At 37.8% G+C, this 19,785-nt stretch overlaps 2 protein-coding genes and 1 long non-coding RNA gene across 8 annotated transcripts in view; 1 reads left to right on the top strand and 2 right to left on the bottom strand.

Annotated features, from left to right (window-relative positions):
* dennd1a (DENN/MADD domain containing 1A) overlaps positions 1 to 2,631 on the bottom strand; it is a 60,967-nt gene extending 58,336 nt beyond the window's left edge. For all 5 annotated transcript variants that reach the window (XM_040156750.1, XM_040156752.1, XM_040156753.1 and 2 more), the window contains exon 1: positions 2,454 to 2,631. In XM_040156750.1, the coding sequence (XP_040012684.1) occupies positions 2,454 to 2,470 (17 nt within the window). In that variant the 5' untranslated portion in view covers positions 2,471 to 2,631. The remainder of the gene's footprint in view (positions 1 to 2,453) is intronic.
* A 2,887-nt stretch (positions 2,632 to 5,518) lies between these two features.
* The window catches only part of nek6 (NIMA-related kinase 6), a 52,803-nt gene continuing 38,536 nt past the window's right edge, over positions 5,519 to 19,785 (top strand). Inside the window, exon 1 of one of the 2 annotated variants that reach the window (XM_040158187.1) lies at positions 5,519 to 5,564. The gene's annotated coding sequence lies outside the window, so the exon portion shown is untranslated. Of the gene's footprint in view, positions 5,626 to 19,785 lie in introns of both variants that reach the window. The other variant, XM_040158188.1, reaches the window with a different exon arrangement.
* On the bottom strand, positions 10,145 to 17,240 carry LOC120806770. Its single transcript, XR_005709733.1, has 3 exons — positions 16,961 to 17,240; positions 14,388 to 15,558; positions 10,145 to 13,784 (listed from the first exon to the last, which is right to left on the bottom strand). It is a non-coding gene; the product is annotated as an uncharacterized LOC120806770 (long non-coding RNA).

Below are 19,785 nucleotides of genomic sequence, written 5' to 3'. Positions count from 1 at the left end.
ATTGGGGAAATCTGTTTCATGTTAATTTTCAATGATGTTAAAGGTTATGTACTAATGAAGGTTTTTTGATAAAGGAAAAATGGGTCAGACTTTGTTTTAATTGTTACATACATATGGGTGACAAATTAAAGGAAAAACCTGAAAAATTAGTGGAAAAACAGTATGACAATGCACCCATCCATAGGGCACAAGGGGTCACTGAACCGTTTGATAAATATGAAAAACATGTGGATTATATGCTATGGCCTTCCCGGTATCCAGATCTCAACCCAACTAAACACCTGTGGGAGAATTTGGACTGATGTGTTAAGACAGCGCTCTCCACCACCCTCATCAAAAAACACCAAATGAGGGAACATCTTTTGGAAGAACGGTGTTCCATCCCTCCAGTAGAGTTCCAGAGACTTGTAGAATCAATGCCAAGGTGCATTGAAGGTGTTCTGGAGGCTCTTGGTGGCCCAACACCTTACTAAGACAATTTATGTTGGTTTTTCCTTTAATTTGTCACCCAACTGTATGTCCAACAGGTTTAATCTGATCAAATATATGTTCTCCAGTGATCTAATGTATTTTCTCTAATGTATATTCTCCTAGAAGTTGTGCGGCATTGATTCTATGTTTAATATTTTGGATTTTGTCTGGCCAGGCATTGAATAGCAACAGACAGGAATGGAAGCTCTGCAATTTTAAATGGAGTCATTATTTTGTGTTGTTTAATTCATAATTCAAGGCCTGGTGTGGCCTGCTCCATCATCATCATTTCATGACAAATGAAGCAGATACAAGGTCTGGAGTTGATTAAGTATTCCATTCCATTTCGTAGCTGTTCATGGGAACTCTCAATATGCGGTCCAAAGAGTGGGCAATGCAAGTGAAGTAGGCCATCATTAGGCTGAAAAAATAAAAACAAACCTATGAGATGAATAGCAGAAACTTTAGGGTGGGCCAAATCAAAAATTTGGTACATTCTTACAAAGAAGGAACAAGGTTCTTTGGACAGATGAAACCAAGATTAACTTGTACCAGAATGATCGGAAGAGAAGAGTATGGAGAAGGAAAGGAACGGCTCATGATCCAAAGCATACCATACCATCTGTCAAACATGGTGGATGGTTATGGCATATGCATATTTGCCTGCCAATGGAACTGGATGACTGGTGTTTATTGATGATGTGACTGCTGATAGAAGTAGCAGGATGAATTCTGAAGTGTATAGGGCTATACTTTCTGCTCAGATTAAGCCAAACACTGCAAAAACAATAGGATAGTGCTTCACAGTACAGATGGATAATGACCAAAAATATACTACGAAAGCAACCCAAGAGCTTCTCAAGGCAAAGATACGGAATTTGATCTCAACCCAACTGAACATGCGTTTAACTTATTAAAGACAAAAATGAGGGCAGAAAGACCCATAAACAACCAGCAACTGAGGGTGGCTGCATTTAAGGCCTGGCAAAGCATCTGAAGGGAGAAAACTCAGCATTTGGTGATATCCATGGGTTCCAGACTTCAGAAAGTCATTGACTGCAGAGAATTTTTATCCAAGTATTTAAAATAATCCTTATATTTATAATTATGTTGGTTTGTCCAATTACTTTTGAGCTTCTTAAAATGGAGGGACTTTTTATAAAAATGGCTGTAATTCCTAAATTGTTACAGTTATTTTTATTAATTGAATTAAAACTGAAAGTCTACACTTCAATCAGATCTTGATGGCTTCATTTAGAATCCATTTTGGTGGTGTACCGAGGCAAAATTACGAAAATTATGTCACTGTCCAAATGCTTATGTACCTAACTATAAAAGAACAAGCCTAGTTCACTGTCTCATAAACGCTGAAGATTTTTTACTGTATTATTTATCTGTGATGGTACAGATGTGACAGTAAATTATCTGTATTTATAATTCATAGATTATCCCCCATAACTGTGCCATACAAAACAACGGAAAAAAAAATGTCCTAGTTTAACAACACCTAAAAACATTTAAGCCGTAGCCCTGCAATATTTACATTATGTCAGAGGAGTGGCATTAAGCTACAGGCAAGCACAAGGACATTAGTCAAACCCCAACATCTCTGTTCTGCGCTTCAGTCCCGAAAACTAGCGTCAGGTTTAAGATAAATGGCCGGCATAGTTACCATGTTTACACTTGCTGTACATACAAAATATGTTCATAACCCACTGCTAATAATCTCTGTCTGAGCCTGTGCCCAACTAACATCTTTTTAATCAGGTAGTAAATGACCAGTAGAGCTCAAAACCATAAGAGAAAACAAGCATTGTTTTTCTTGTCAATACAGTGGAAAGCCACCAGTGTTTTTAGCCAGTGTCGCAACAAGTCAGGGCCTTGCACTGTACTGCATCTTCCCCAATGACTCACTGGGACAAAGCTAACAAAGCAGCAGGCTGCTAAGAGCCTCAGCTAATCCAGGCCATAAACTTTCTTACTTGATTCGGGACCCCATCCTTATTCCTCGCCCTGCCGTCACCAACAGCAGATTATAGTGCGCAGATGCGTCTGTCCGGAGATGTTTCTCTGATGCTACTCTGTCACATATTGCTGTACTACGCCATAGTCTGTCTACACGCGTAGATCACGCTCCGCCTCGCACTGAACTCTGGGACTTGTAATTCTATTGTAGAGGACATGTGTGTTTGTAATAGGGACTAATATAGCCTGAGAAACTACAGCTTCCATAATACGTGTCGTAGACGACGACTGAGTCTCCTGATAAGATATACTGAAGATATGGTCGATATACATGTTGTTACCGTTAATTACCTGTAGCCTACAGTAGTTATATATGTAGTGTGTGATTGAGGTTTTATGCCTGATTAATAACCAAAAATATATTTAGACCAACCAGACTTACGTGGTAGATTACTGATATTTTGTACCAATATTATTTATAAATAAAATAAACAAGTTATTTACAGTATATCACCACACTTTTATTGCTGTTCGGTTGGATAAAACAAAAAACATGATAAATATCTATCTAATTATGATTATTGTATACAATTCAGGCTTAACAATAATTAGTCTAATAATACTAATAATTACTTAATGCACACTCAATGTAGAAACCTATATTCTAGTATAGAATATAAGCTTTGAACATGGCATGGCCAAAACCAGGATTTTACAAATACTGTGGTGATGAATCCTATCTTGAGCTTTTATCAAAAAGAAGCGTTTTTTTTTTTTTTTTTTTTTGTCTGGTTTGGTTAGAATAATTACTAAGAAGTGGGCTCACAGATGTTGTTTGATCATTTGGGTACACCTTTTTATGTGAAGGGCTTATTTTTTAATGTGAATGTTCCGAAAAATTGGAAGCAAAGAAAGCAGGCCCTCTAAAACAACACTGATGATTTTTAGCATTGGCATTTTTAACGTATGTGACCTATTTGTTTCAACCATGCGCTCATAAAAAAGGATTCTGTAGTCTTGTTTTGTTTCTGTTTGTTGTCTACCAGAGAATATTACATATTGGAGCTGAGCACTACAAATTAATAATGTAAGTTGCTGTAGAGATTGACTGTTACACTGGAAGACTATTTCCACACTTGATTTCTACCAAAATTTCTAAGTTATACATTCCCTAAAATACTAAGGACATGATGTCAAAGTCCTCAGAATTATCTAAGGCCCTGTAGCATAGACATAATTTGATATACATATTGGTTCTATTTTAAAGGATTGGATTGTATGAATACTTATATTTAATTAAACATTTCTGTCATGGTTAAGCTGTGGCTCTCCCTCTATCGATGTGTTTTCCCTTTGTTTTCACTTCCTAGTTACTCACGTTTGTTCCCAGTTTGTCTTTCTCTCTGTTTGTGTGTGTGTGTGTGTCTCGTCTGGCTGGGCAAGGCATCCGGTCCTCCTCCTACTGCCAAGCTTCCTGCGCACCTGAAGCTCATCCACTAATCAAGACCTGCAGTATAAAGACCCCGGTTTCACACATCAATCTTTCCCAGATCGTTCAGTTTGCCAATGTGGTACTAACACTATTGTCAAGCTCTAGTCTCTAGTCAAACGTGTGTGTGTGTGTGTGTGTGTGTGTGTGTGTGTGTGTGTGTGTGTGTGTGTGTGTGTGTGTGTGTGTGTGTGTGTGTGTGTGTGTGTGTGTGTGTGTGTGTGTGTGTGTGTGTGTGTGTGTGTGAGAGAGTGTTTTTGTTTGTTTGTTTGTTTGTTTGTGAGTGGTTTTGTTTGTTTTTGTTCGTGAGTGGTTTTGTTTGTTTGTTTGTTTGTGAGTGGTTTTGTTTGTTTGTTTGTTTGTGAGTGTGAGAGAGAATGTGTGCACCTTGAACTCTGCCTAACTCTGTGTCTGTCCATACCACAGGTCCAAGATCCTCTGCTGTGCCAGTGTGCTTGCCTTATCCAGCTCCTCGTCTGTCTGTCTGTTCTGCTAAAATCCAGAAATCCCTGTCTGTCCCATTCCACCGTCAGCCCTGGCTCAGCTACCCAAAATCCCTCCAATTCAATTCGAAATAACCCTGTTTTTGAAGCTTAAAACATCTCTTGTCAGAGTTCTGCTTTTGAGTCCAAACTGAGTCTCACGACAGTTTCATTCAGAAACATGTACAGTGATGTCACTTTCATACCTTCTCTATTCTCTACATACAGAGGAGTTCGTGCAGGCCTGTTGATAGTTTGTCACAATAATAATGGCATCACAATTCAATTAACCCATACACAATATATCAATTTACAGTGGCTTCAGAAAGTATTCAGACCCCTAGACTTTTTGAACATGTTATTGTGTTGTAGATTTAATTTTAAATAACATTTTTTTTGCCCATCAATCTATAGTTAAGAAACCCATAATGACAAAGTGAAAACATGCCTTTAGAAATTTCTGGAAATTTATTAAAAATTGAAAACGCTGTGGCACCCCTGTGTGCTTTCATTATCCCTGATTTGTCTAGAACTGGATTAGAGACCACCTTTGGAACTGAATTAAATGGACATAGTTTAGAAAGGCACACACCTGCAGGTCAGGAAAAAAAACCAAGCTATGATGTCAAAGGAACTCTATAGAAATCCATTATAAATTTGTGGTGTGGCAGAGATCAGGACAATGGGATAAAATCGTTTCTAAAGCTTTGAATTTTCACATATATTCAAATGAATCTGGGGAAGGGAGACTGAAATAATAGGGGTTATGAACTCTCTACTTAAAACTTGTGTTTTTCTTATACTTTCTGTCACGTATATAAATACTCTCATATATATCATTAAACAATAGCCCCACATCCCACATGCAGGGGGCTGAGAGAAGAGAGGGAGCTGTGACGTTTGACCCACTTTTCAAAAAACACTTGCTTCACCACCACTTGACTATGCGGAGGTTTTAGACTTTGAAGTATCCCTCCTCTAATTCACTGGGTTGTCTCCGCAAACTCATTTGAGCAGCCTGCGTGGCAGCAGCGGCACAAACCACAGTCATACACACACACACACACGCACACACACACACAGGGAGAGAGACTCGGGGGAGGGGGTCTGTCTGTCTGTCTGTCGGTGTGAGGAGTTGCACAACAACACGGACCAATGTAAGTCGTTTTAACTGTTCAAAGCTTTCAAATAAGCAGGACATTATTGACTCCTCTTCAGGTAAGACATGCAGCGCTCACTATGAACAACTGTCTCCACCCCATCGGTGACGCTTAAAAAATGGTTAACTTTAGCGTTCAGAGTTTGGGCGTGAGCCATCTTTGTTGACATTTATTTGTGTGTTTGTATCGCATAAAACGCCTCACCGACCAGGGTACCGTCTGTTTACTCATTTTGGAAAGCGGCAAACCTACTTAGCACACCTACCTAGCTAGTAAAAAGCTAGCCTACTGCTCTGGGCGACCATATGGAAATGATATTTACCCGCTGCCTCAGACGGAAAAGAGGCTGCATTGATTCCTGTTGTCTGGTTTAAACATATTTCTTTCGCAGTTTTAAACAAAGCGCTGTATGTTTTGAAAACAAATAGACAAGTCATAACAAAATAGCTTAACATTGAGACTAAAATTCAATTCCAGTTCACTTGGTCACATTTCTCATTTACATGTGGCCACTACCAAGTCAATTTAATATTCGGGTGCCTGTCATTCTAGCTAAATTAAGTCATGTGGTGTTTATCTCAACATAATCGAGCCATTGAGATATTTATGTCCTCCGTGTAGGCTGTTCTTTCATAACAGGAAACCACTGCAACACATGGCTAACTTCTGCAGTTTCTTGGTTATTTTTCTCAAAATGGCACATTTTTAATTTTTTTTAATAAAACAAATTTGGAATTACACTAAATTTAATTACATTGCAATGCAACTTGGTGACCTCCTCCTTTCGCTTTTAAGATAGTTAATAAGGTATTGAATATGGCCTGTAGCATAAAAAGTGTTAACATTTACTGACCAAGTCTAACTAGTGCTGGCTTATTGCACCAATGTAACACAGAGATACACGCCTTCAGCAACGAAGGTGTGTCAACATGATACATTTTTTTTCATGCAGAGCCTTGTGTCTGTGTTGCTGTTGTGGGGTTTATGGGTGTTTGAGGGTATAAATGAACATTACATACATTTCACTAAATAATAGACAGGAGCAGGGGGGACAACACTGGCTGCAGTGTCACGTGGGTGGTGTTGAAGGGGTGGTTGCTGGTGATTATGAGCATGTCTGGGCATTCATGGTCAAATAACTGGCTAAAATTAGTCACGTGTCAGCTCTGACAGTGAGCCAGTGACATGTGTGACTGGGAGGGCTGGTTAGTGGGTGGATACCCAGCAGGAAGCCATGTCTTCACATGTCCTCACTGAATATTAATAATGCTGCTCTAATGTTATTCTGTACTGTTTTGACCATTTGATTTGGAAAAAGTTTCTCTAAGTGTGAAAAGTCTCATTGCATTGGCAGCATGGTTATGAAAATCAGATGTTCGATAGTGGTTTTAGACCACAGATTATTATTCTGACACATACATACAAAATGTCTCAGAAGTCATTGTTACAGATGTCAGCCATGCTTGTTAGTATGAGTGGCTTTAGCTTCCATTGAATAGCTTAATAACTGAGAAAGAAGAACAGCTGCAGCATGGTTCCTGTGAATAAAAAAAAAGCCATAAAAAATCTATTTAATTTTTTAAATCAAGATTTAAAACATCTCAATTTTAATGAACGGACATGTAAAATATGTTCATATTTTTGTTCCATCTATATGTTGTTGATGTTGTTTTCCATTGCAATGACCAATGAATTAACTTGCAGAATACACTTTAATGCCAAAACCATCTAGCAGTTTTCATGAGATATGATATTACATGATATATTAGAACCCAATCAATATATCACCATGGACAATATGATAGATTGATTTTAAATGATCACTGATCTATCAGGATTTATGTTTATATCAGCTGATATGTAACAACAAATTACAGTACAAATGTCAAAGATGTGCTTGAGGTCATTTACAGACAGTGGTGCTCTTTCATAGTTTTCCACCAGACAGTACTGACAAGTTTATTTTTCCACTGTAAATGTCCCACTCTGTAAAAAAAAATCTTGGTCACTCATTCTTTGAACTAAAAACATTTAAGGTATCTTTAGTAAAAAAGTTTGTGAAAGTAATGTGTTTATGTAAAAAAAAAAAAAAAAAATGCAGATATATTATCAGATTTTTTTAATCTCTCAAATATCAATGTCAAAATCCTTCCTGCTTTAGCTCCTGTTACAACAGTTTATACAGTAATGCTGCAGCAGTATGCAATAGAATATATGGATAATTAACTGGCTGTCGTGGTTTTATGACTACAGTTAATTTGTTGTAGGTAGGTAGCTATCTAAAAAGGCTGTTACTTTGTGTGTTTAGCTGCCAGTGTTTTCATGTAAGCAAGCTAGCCACATGGTTGTTTTGATTGCGCCACTGATGCTACACGCTAAAGCTGCAACAATTAGTGGATAATTCGTCAAGTATTCAGATAATTAATTGCTAAATGCCCAACATTCCAGCTAGCCATTTGTTGAGGATTTGCTGCTATTCTTATTTGATAGTACATTCAATGCCTTTGGATTTTGGACTGTTGGTTGAACAAAGCAGTTGTATTACAGTGGGCCTTAGGAAACTGCGACAGACATTTTTCGCAGTTTTCTGGCATTTAATAGACCAAATGATTAATCAGTTAACGGGGAAAATAACCTGAAGATTAATTGATAATAAAAACAATCATTAGATGTAGTTCTGTTATATACACACACAAACCCTCCACTTCCTGGATATGGAAGGACTTGGCCAGCTCATTATTATATGAATGTAATCAAAAGGAAAACGGAGTGAGGAAAATGGGAAATATGTGGGGAAAATATGAACTAAATAAATGAGTAAATGTGTGCCAAGAAACAAAAAAATAGGAAAAACATGTAGCTTTATATCTGTTTTAAACTTCATTTTAATTATTTCACTAACATTTATTGATGTATTCCATGCCAGTTTGGGGGCTCCAAAAGCACTATCACAATGAAATCACAGTTTATTGGACATCATTATTTATAGCATTTATGTGTGTTAATTTTTTCTTCATGTCAAGTAACTTAGTAAAGCGAAGCTTTCTTGAGAACCGCCCATCCAAAAAACGTTCCAGTCGACACAGCACTTCTTTGGGTCCTCAGCAATACACTTGCAACGTTTGAAGTTGATCAGTTGAGTAATTGTTGAGAAAATTGAAATACAGACAGACAGATATTTCTCCATCTATAGTGAAAAGTTGCAGTGCCATTATGTTACCGTAGACAGTCCTATATCAGTATCAAAATAATAGACTTTGATTATTTGGATACTCTGTGCACATTACTTAGCCTTACATGGAAGCCATGAGATGAGCAGAGGGGATTAAGTTCAGGGTTTTTTGGAATACAGCTTTGAATAACACAGGGGAAATCCACTGATTTTACACATCAGGTGTGTTTCCAGGTGTTGGGGATTACTACTACATGTGTAAAAAAAAAAAAGCTGTATAAAGCCTTTAGTGTGTCCAGGGGAAAGTCTGACATATGTCCTATAGTAATGTCACGTGAGTAAGGGTTGGTTGGATCTGAGGACTACAAGTTGAAAATGAAAAACCTGGGGGTGTTGAAAAGACCTGAGCTCACCAGACCTCTGTAGCACACTCTTCATCGCTGCGTGAGGCTTCAGGCTACGTTAGTGGCTTCTAGCATAGTAACAAACCCAAATCTTTAACCAAACTCTTGATAGTTGAGGTGCATTGTGAGTAATGTAGGCAAAAGGTTTTGACAAGGAAGAAGCTAGTCTGCTTAATTGGTGGAGTACTTTTTTTTAACATTTTAAAGATTCTAATTGCAGTGCTATCCTGGAACTAGTACAAAGTTTTTGAAAGTACTTTATCAAGAAATTAGTTTGAATTAAAGCATACTAGCCATCAGTGTGTAAAAGATTCTTTTGCTACAGAAGTGGTTGAAAAGATGGACCCAGTAGTTGGCTTGCCTTAGAGTTTTTTATGCAGGAAAAACACTGACCTGACTGAGAGGAAATAGAGACTTATATGTTAAGATTTGTTTAACTTAGCTTCCAGCAGAGACAGTTACCTGGAGGAAGACACACCACTCTCAGTTTTTTGCCATTCAAAACAGTCTTGCTGTCATTTAGAAAGTTGAGGAGTGGTGAGTCATTCATTCCCAAAGGACCCCTGTGTACAAATTGCTGCAGTGCTTTGTAAAGTCTGACCTTGTTTGGCCTCCATGGTACATTTACCATGTGATTCCATTTAGCTATTTGCTTTGTCTCCACTGGGAGGCAGAAATATAATATTCTGCTCATACACAAGGCGTGTTCAACACAACATTGTTTATGAAGGCTGTCTTTTGGGTTTTAGCATCTGTTGTTCAATAAGTTCCAGAGTAGTCACTATATCAGTGATGTGTTCAATGACTTCTATTCCCTTCACCTGACCCACCTTCACTTCCATTGTGTGTTGCATTGTTGCATGGGCATTTTCAAATACACCTAATTTTTCTTGTCTAAACAACATAGAACCAAGTTAAAAATGATATACTGTACAGGAGTGTACAGCAGGGACATGAAACACACATATATACACACATATCGTTTCAGGTTTATTGGCAACATTTGCTCAACACAGGGAGCTCAATAACGCAGGACGCAGGATAGTTGCGGCAATGCAGAAAAAAAATTCACACTAAATGCCATTGTTGTGGCCATTTTTCTATCACTTTTTTTATGGCTGTAGCTAGGTATAGCTAGCTGTGTTTGAAGATAACGTCCCCATTCTTAATCCTGCCCACAAAGATTGCTAGATTCCTTCTTAAGCCGGGGGAAAACAGCCTTCAATGAGCACAACAGCAGACGTCTTTAAATTGTGAGATCAGACTACTACAATGGAACAAGACTACTACACTTATACTGGGTTGGAGATAAACATCAGGGTATAACAGTTGGCTTTACATGGACAGATGCAGCACCGACATAACAAATAAGGACTTCAATGGATAAGGATATGACAACTGGTCGGACGGACTTCTGTTAGCAGAAAGATTGTGGTTTGATGAAGCAGCTATAACACTGTTGGTGAAAGGTCTAGAAAGATGGTAGAAACAAACAATGCAGACTAAGTGAAGATTCAAGGTTTTTGGTAAGTTGATGGAACTTCTAAACTCTATAGTTCACTGTTAATTGTTTAACAGGTCAGTGCAACCTCAGGTGAGAGCAGAAATAATAAGGTGAAATGTGAGTGAAATGTTGGTCGAGTAGGTTTAATCAATGATGAGAAACTTCAGGAACTGCTGGAGGTTTGCAATCCTGACAATTAAGATAGATGTATAAAAATATTCAGTGTCCATTTTAGTTGTGATTTAAATGGTCAGTTAAGCTATTTCTAAATGACTGACTGTTAGCCAGCAAGGTAGTGAAGATTGACAGAGGGAGGAGAGGGTGAAATTTACATACTTGTAAACTTATATACATATATATCCAATTAGTGTAAGGTGCACCCCTTAATTAATATTAATAATTAATAAACAAAAATAAAATAAAAATGAACAAACCAAGCTTAGTTTACCTCAGGTAGTTGGAGACAGTTCACTGCAGGTTGAAACATAATTTAGCTACCTTATCAGTCTTTATTCATACAATAAAATATTACCTCTTATTTTATGTTATTTTTTCATATGTTGAATTTACTCCACCATTTCTATCCAATTTGATAGGTGTGGGAGTGTTTTTTTGGTGGCTATCTCTTTGTAATTAATTTCAAAGCGGTCATTATTTTAATATTCTTAATACAGTAGATACTCGGCTTTTGTCCACCATTTTCCATGTGTATTCTTTCCAAAAATGAGATTTTCATTTCTATGAAAATTTCTATCCACTCTTCATCTGAAATGTGTGTATTAAGTTCTTCCTACCATTTTTCCTTCACACAGTTCTCCCTCTCTGATGTAATTTTCTAATAATTTATATGATGTTGAGGTATACAGTGTTGTTATGAGGTGAGAGGGGCCGAGGCTAGCCGGTCATCATGCTAAACACAGTAGATATCTCTGCAACACAATAAATAGACCAGGGTTTTCCCTGCTATCATTTGACTCAGGCACAGTGCCTAAGCATTTTTGTGTAGTGCCTTAACCAAATGAATGGCAAAAACTATGCTGAGAATTCTTTTCCACTCTGGAGAGAAAGTATAACGTATTGGCCTTAATATAAGACAGTATTTTCTTTCTGAAACTTAGGTTTAAAAATGTGGGGGTTGTCCTATATTCCAGGACTAGACAGTCACATGTTCCGTGTAACTCTGGCCTTTCAAAGAGTGTTGCATTATGGGTTATTTGTAGCCTTAATATTTTGCTAGGCTAGTGAGTGATTTTGAGTCCGACTATAGGTAGTCTTTCAGAGTTAATCAGTCTTAAAAGTGTTTTGTTAGTTCAGTTTAACCTGCAGGAGTTTCTGAAGGCTGGTGGTGTAACATGTTCTGCTGCCACAGAGGAAGTAAATTCATGATGAGTAAAAATGAGTTCTTAGCATCTCCTGACATCTCTACTGCAGAAATACAATACATCTGTCACAGATAACGAGCTCAAAAAGACTGGAGTCTGAAAAATGTTAACTGCCAGAGAAAATAATTGTGTGATTGGAATGAGAGTGAGGAGTGAGCTGTCTACAGATGTCCAACTGAACAAAAATTTTGGTGAGCAGTCAAACGCTGTTACATTGTTAGATGGCTATCGGAGAATGAGAAAAATTTTGACAGTGAGAGCAGCAGTTGCACTCTGCTATTTAAAAAAAAAAAAGCAGCCTAGTCTTACCTATGCCTGGTCTTAGCAATGTGTGTTCATGTGAGTGCCCACGAGACTATGGCTTTTGCCTAGCAGTGTGCATCATAAAGCCATAAGGGTTGTTCTTACTTGGGCAACTTTCGTTCAGAAAACGAAGACCTCCTGAGCAAGGCAAATAAAGACGCTACTTTGAAAAAAATCCATCAAACCATTGGGTATCCTCTTACGGAAAAATCACTATATAGCAGCATAGTTTTTGATAGTTTTGGAGAGGATTCACCTGCTTTTACTGGTTTGGTCGCCGTGGAAAGTGGCAGTACTGATCAACTGCTGGAAAAGAGTGATGTCTCTCCAGAGATTGGTGTCGTTCTAACGAGCAACAAGAGCAGTACTGTTACTGTGAATTGTGAAGGTGTGTATTTCACATAAACTACCCATTTATTTATTTAGTTGGTTTAATAATAGCTAAATAAACTAAAAATAAAATCTGTTAATAAACTGTGCTTCTAGCTAGGCTAAGTCTTAGAAATTGTCATTGTCATCATAACTGTATAGGCCAGATTTAATGAATTTGCTATTTGATTTCAGGCTCGACAGATGCCATTCCTCCACAAATTTCTTATGGCAGCAGCAGAGTGCCACCAATGAAACGGTGGAGACAGGATGATCTTCAGCAGATACTGCTTGAAAAGGAAATGTGTGGAGGCTGAAACCAAAAAATTAGAGATGGAGCAGGAAAAGCTGGAGCGGGAAAAACAGAAAATAGCATTAGAAAGACAGTTGCTCCAACAACAACTAAACAGGCCTTCCTCTTGTATTTTTGAAGAGGAGGAGCAGTCCTATGTTGTTTTGAATTAAATTTAATTGATATTAATAATAATCAACCACAATCTATGTAAACCATAGGTCTAATATATTTATTTAACATACATTGCTTTTCATTCTATATAGGTTTTCTTTGTATGAGCTTTATAATTTTTTTTACCACAAGCTGGTATTTAGCCGAGAGTTATTTTTGAACTGAATAATGATAACAATAATAATCAACCACAATCTAATGTAAACAATAAAATATTTATTTATAAGCATCACTGTCCTTTCTTTATATACGTTTTGTAAATCCTTTATCTTTCTTTAGAACGAGCAGACATTTAGCCGGAAATGATTATGAACTGAAGCAATACATTGAAAATAGTTGAACAAGAAGGAGCTGATCAAGATGTTTTGAAACATTAGTGATATCTGTCTGAATTTATAAGGCATTAACAATGTGTGTATGCACTAGTCATCCACCAACATCCTCATGCTTTGCAGGGACCACAGGGTGCACATCTTCCTCCTTACACCGGCTGATGGTGTTACCTGGGGACAGGGATCCTCTTGGTGACACAGATGTTGTAGAGGACAGCTCATGCTGTTATTATGGTGCAGACTCTCTCAGAGTATATCCGCATCTCCCTGTGGAGACATTGAAACCTAGAAAATATAGCAATGATTAGGGCACTGTCAAGCCTAAATTTCTCACAAAGTGGTGAGTTTGTTTTTTTTCCTTATTTATTTAGTCTAATTTTCTTTGACACTTTTTCGATATTTAGAATTATCACGAGGTGATGATATGAACGAAAGAAATTAATGATTAAAGTCCTAAAATTGGTGCTTATCTTGGTCAGCTCTGCTTTGTGCAGTGACCTACCAGTGTCAGTACCATGGATAGCATCATTTTCCCTGTTCCCCTTTTGGCCCATAACGCTATTCATGTTATCCATGGTGCTGACACACAGACCACCGCACAAAGCAGAGCTGATCAAGATATGCGCAAATTAAGTTCATTCACCTTTATTGTTTACTTTATTCATAAACTTCTCTTTCATTTGATTGAATGACCTTTATTTTTCAATTTTATTTAGCTTTATCCTGCATTTTCCAAATTATTAGTTCCAAGTATGAAGGCTCTATGTTTACACATCTGAAAGATTAAAGACAGTTATTTAAGTTGAAATAATGGAAGAAATAGGCTAATTACAGTGTCAGTGCAAGGGTTTTTTTGTGAGATAGTCCTATGCACATCTTGCAGCTTACCTGCACTTGAGCACTCTGATGCATCGCTCAACACATGACCTAGTGGTGGGTGGTGTTAAATCAATGTTCTTGCTCAGTCCTCTGAGCCATTATTTTGTCATCAGCCAGCGTTTCAGTGGGTAGCCACTGACGCCACAAAGCAGTCTGTTTATGCATCCAGCCTTGAGGTCCTGCATAACACATTCTCCTGGAGGATGCATGCATCATAGGTAGATCCAGGCTATCTTGCCTCCAAAGTAAAGATATTATAATTGGTGTTGCAAGCAATCTGACCATTTATTTTTTCGGTATGTCTTGCTGTTGACATAAAGATACTCATGCTCAGATAGCGCCCGGATCTGGACATGAGTCCCATCAATGCAGCCCACGATGCCAGGAATGCTGGAGTCCCGGCAGAATTGTTGTTTCATCGCAGCTTACTCCGCTTCAGCGGGGAAGTTAGAATACCATGGAGGGCAATGGCTCAGTGCCAGTGACACCTTGCAAATGGCCCGATATGTGGTGGACTTACGGATGCTGGTCATGTCTCCAACAGTATTTTGAAACGCAAAGTTTGCGTGAAAACAAAGTGCTATAAGGAGCAACGTGCAATTTGGATGACAATGCTGCGATACAAACTGCAAGTCTTGTGACAGCTCTTCATTAAGTTCAAATAGATCTCCCCCATAGAATCGAAACCTCTAAATCAGGTCGTCATTGTTTGATCCGTTCAGTGGATTGCTTCTATCCCGCTCTTTGGTCTAAAAGCCCGCTCGTTGTAAAGTCAATATATGAGGTATGCCACTGCATTTACTGTTACAAGCTTTATTTTGACTTTGCGCCTGCTCCTGACTAGGCGTAAGATTTATGCCCGGTCTTAGTGAGAAGAAGGCTTAAGCCTAGATGGTGCAATTGGTGTAGCACTTAGGTCGGATTTAGAATGCCAAGTTACAACTGACTTAGCTTAAGACCAGGTGTAAGTCCCTGGTTCTCCTTTTATAGCTGTTCCTGTGGATACCCCAAGACCTTGCTGATGTTGCTGGCTGCTGTTGTCTTCAGGGCATCACTATACTGAAGCACAACATCTGCCCAATGATAACTTCTTTTTCTGACGGTATCTCACACTGTGAGGAGAGTCTGGTGGGTCCAGGAACACCTCATCAAACGAGCTTCATCAGGTCACTCAGATAATCTGTAAAACATGACAGATTTAGTGTTACTGGTACATTATACTATTGTATTAGGGCTAGCCATGTACAACTGCAGATAAAATTGGTCTCTAATGAAGTTGAAGCATCTGTTTAACAGGATGTGTGGTGATCACAACACCAATGTCAATCAAAGAGTACTCTGTATTTCATCTCCAGGTGATTCGACCCTAGTTACTAACATAAGTATTTTTCTTCTATTTTTCTTCTTTACCTCACTTTCTATAAGGATTTCTCCCAGTGCTGATGTAGCCCGATAAATGTGATTAAAAAAAAAAAAAAAAAAAAAGTTGTGACATTTAGAAGGTTTTTCTAGTATGTTTATTTTAGTATTTATAGTAATTCTATTGGGCATGATGTAATTTCATATACACTATTTTGAGCACAGAAAATAAGTTCCTTTATTTATTTTTTTTTTGTATGCATCTTTCAGAGCACATACAGTACGTATACTATCCAACTTTTATCCAAGAAGATAGTTGCATACCAACTAATATATGACTTCCAGGAAAGACACTGACATTATCCATGCTTTTAACACATCTTTACCTCCGACATGTTCTTTCTGTAAATCCATGGAAGGCAGTGTAACCAAAGATGCTGTTAGTGGAGGGCCTGTCTGGCATCATACATGCTTGTAACGTGCTGTAATGCTGGTCCTACTGTGATATACTGTAAAAAGGAAAAATTACAAGACTCTCCACAGCTCAGCAGTGCAGCAGAGTGTAGTGATGACTTAGCAAAAAGTGGTTCACATCCATCAGTGGCTCTTTGAGCTAAAATGTTTGATACCAATGACTGATTTTATTTACCTGGACAGTGTTATCTCATAGAGAAACATGAGCGACATGTTGTTTGTAAGTAGTTATAAGTCATGGCAGTGACATACCATTAGCCTTTACTTATCATGCAGACAGCCCAACATTTACCAGAGTTTTCATGCTTCTCTAGAACTTGTTAATGTTACATCTAAACTCTGTGTCTGGGCTGTACTGTTACAATGAGACTCCCGGATCAGAGCCAATGTTATTCAGCAGCTAATATCAATAGCTGCATGCTAACGGAGATGTTTGGGCCCCTGTTGGCAGTAAGGGAGAGACATGGGGAAGACTAGCCTCTGTTTTTACACTGTGAAAAGACTGACTGGAGCTGTTATATGTTTGAAATAGTTTGTGCAGACTGAAATGCACAAAATCTCCAGCATGCTAGCAAGTTAGCGTTAGCAAGCTATCATCTCTACAGGCACAGTTCAGTGTAACCACAAACTCACCACCATAGTTGCTCACTGAAATACCTAGTTATGCGTGGGCTATTGATAATAAGCCAATAAGAAAAAGGGTTTTAGTGACAGACTCACAGTTTGGGGTTCTGAATAGACATACTGACCCAATAAAGTTGGAACTGCCTGTCCTTCACTAGCAGCATAACTGACAGTCCTGGCCAGCCAGCTGGCGGGCCGTGGTTGTTGAACCTGGACGTGAAATGCAAAGTCCAGACAAACATGCAGAGGTTTTACTGCTGTATGCGTTCCAAAAATACGAATTATACCCACTGGTGTCTAATGTTGACCTCTTTCCACAACAACAACAAAGACACTTTCCTCCTGACATTGCGATCACTGGCGTTGCAGTCCCTGCCAGCCTGTATTTTGAGGCCATGCTCTGATGCTGGGACTGCTGAACCTGGAACTGAGACCTTCTTCCTCGGATACATTTCCGGCATGCTATATGCTATGAAGCGTAATGCTGCCCTCCACTGTTATTAAACAAAAGGATTCATTTCAGTTCATATTCTAGAGTATAATCCAGTATAAGGCTCTGTAATTCCTCACAAAGTGGTGAGTGTGTTTAATTTCTACAGGCAAGAAGAACATGGTACATGGTTTCTGGACTCCCATATGAACATAAACCATCTGCATGCTTGCCTTTAATTTCAAACAGCTTGCTAGGCCACATGACCAAGTCGTAACCTGGTCATGATGACTTCATCTCTTCTTTTAGAGCTGAAGTATGACCCTTCCCTTTTCACTGTGTCTTGCAAAGAAAAATAAAGTCTCCCCCTCTTTTCTTCCTTCCAATCCTTTTGCCACTCATTGCTTAAAAATTCTTTGATTGTGATACTGAAAAAAATCTTTGAAGCATTCAGGTCCAGCATAACCTTTAAATATACATTTTCCCTTGCAAGGGATTAGCTACTTTCTCTGCAATTTCATTAACCTCTTTTCTTGAATGTCCTGGTACTCATAAAAAATCAACAGTACATCCCATCTTCTCTATTCTGTATAAACAACACAAGACGTCCAGTATTGGGTCAGGGCAAGCTTTTCATGTCCAAATTTTTAAGAGCAAACAAGATAGTAGTAGAATCTGAGCAAGAGAGAGTTTTTTTTATCTGGTTTCCTCTATTCACCACATGGCCCACAGGATTGACATCAACTCTGCCGCAAACACAAGCACTCTATTGGAAAGGTGGATGCCGGGTTGAATCCCAAGATTTGCAACATACATTCGTAATCCTGTTTTTCCTGAAAGTAGATCCTGTGAACCATCAGTAAATATCTGCAATGAACACCCACTTATTTCAGGAGGCTTGGAGCTGAGGTTTTTTTCTTTCTTTAATGGATTTTCATGACATTCATATGTTAGTGTGTTGGGAAAATAGAAAAAAACATTTGAAAAGAAGCCTTCAGAACAGACTGAAACCTGGGCTTTTGTCTTACAGGGAGCATTATGACATATATTCACCTAAAGTTTTGGAGCTTAGGCTATGTTTATCATCGACATCCAACATCAAAACAGTATATACAGTAAATGATACAAAATCACAAAAAGCATAAAATGTTCTGTTTAATACAGGTGGGATGGAGGCCAAAGTCTTAGCAAGTTTCAAATATGACCATACCATACACAAAACTTTTTCAGCATGTAATGACAAAATCAAAGTTTGAATGTTAGCTCTGTTTGAGGAACCTGGTACGCTTATTATACATTTAACACTGTCTGAGAACTGCCTGTTTGCTATAAATCCAGTTTGGCCTGGCTTGCTGATACATGGTACAATATTTCAATAATCCCACTTAATAAATGTTGGTAAGTATTTAATAAGCTAAGAGGTCTACAGGATTCTTATGTCGGCTCCTTTCTTCCCTTATATACTGTATAACAGAGATGACAAAATTACCGACAGTATTTGCCCAACATGTGTTCCAATGACCCATTAAAGGCCCTTTTTAACATACACATTACGTCATCTTTAAAAACCAGGGAATCCTTTACTTCCTGGACATTTACCCATTTTTAGTTTTTGTGTAGCTATACTTATTTCCTTAGTTGTTATTGGGGCTATACAATTATTGTTCTGTTCTTCTGTCACTTCTGCACTTTTTTCCAATGTACAGATCCCACACTATACTATATATATATATATATATATATATATATATTTTTATTTTTATTTTTATTTTTTTAGTATTGTGCAAGCTCCTGGGCAATTTCTTAGCATTTGTCATTATTGATATTTGTACCTGTTTTTTTAATACATGCAATACTCGCTTTTGTTTGTTGTTTCTTCAGTTTTTGGGATAGTATTTTTAGTGTTTTAGTACAACTATCTTGAATAACTCTGTCCAGCAAATATTAAAGCTTTCTCAATCTGTTGAGTTGTTAAAAAAATCTAGTTCCTTTCTTAATTCAGTAAGTGAAGCTAAAGTTGAAGTATCCCTTGTAATCTTATGTAATTATTCTAAACTTCTAATTTCAGTTTTCTAAATCATTAACTCTTCTCTGTTTTTCTTTCCTTATATATGTGCTTTTGCACCCTCCCAGAGCATAATTGGGTTGACTCGAACAGTATCATTAATTGCCAGATAGTCATTAATTAGTAATTATTTTTTTCCTTTGCTGCTTGATTACAATGGTGTACTTTATTACTTTGTGTATCTAATCCATCATTAAGTTAAAGTCCCCAGCAACAATAGTAATTTCCTTGACTTTGTGATATAATCAGTTAACTTAGTGATCAGCTCAGGGCATTGTCATAACTACATTCTCTATTTTTCTATCACCATTACATATCTTCCATCCTTATCTGATATCACTTTCTCAGGAGAAAAAATAAGCCTTATTTTAACTTTATTTTAAGATAAGTATTTGCTCTCCTTTGTATATAAGAATTAAAACTGAAAAGTATCATGTTAAAATCATGTTAAAGAC

Source organism: Xiphias gladius, chromosome 20, assembly GCF_016859285.1.
Source record: "Xiphias gladius isolate SHS-SW01 ecotype Sanya breed wild chromosome 20, ASM1685928v1, whole genome shotgun sequence".
In the NCBI taxonomy this organism is placed as follows: Eukaryota; Metazoa; Chordata; class Actinopteri; order Istiophoriformes; family Xiphiidae; genus Xiphias; species Xiphias gladius.
Note: the sequence above shows the minus strand (reverse complement) of the source record. Positions and strands in the feature narration are given on the sequence as shown.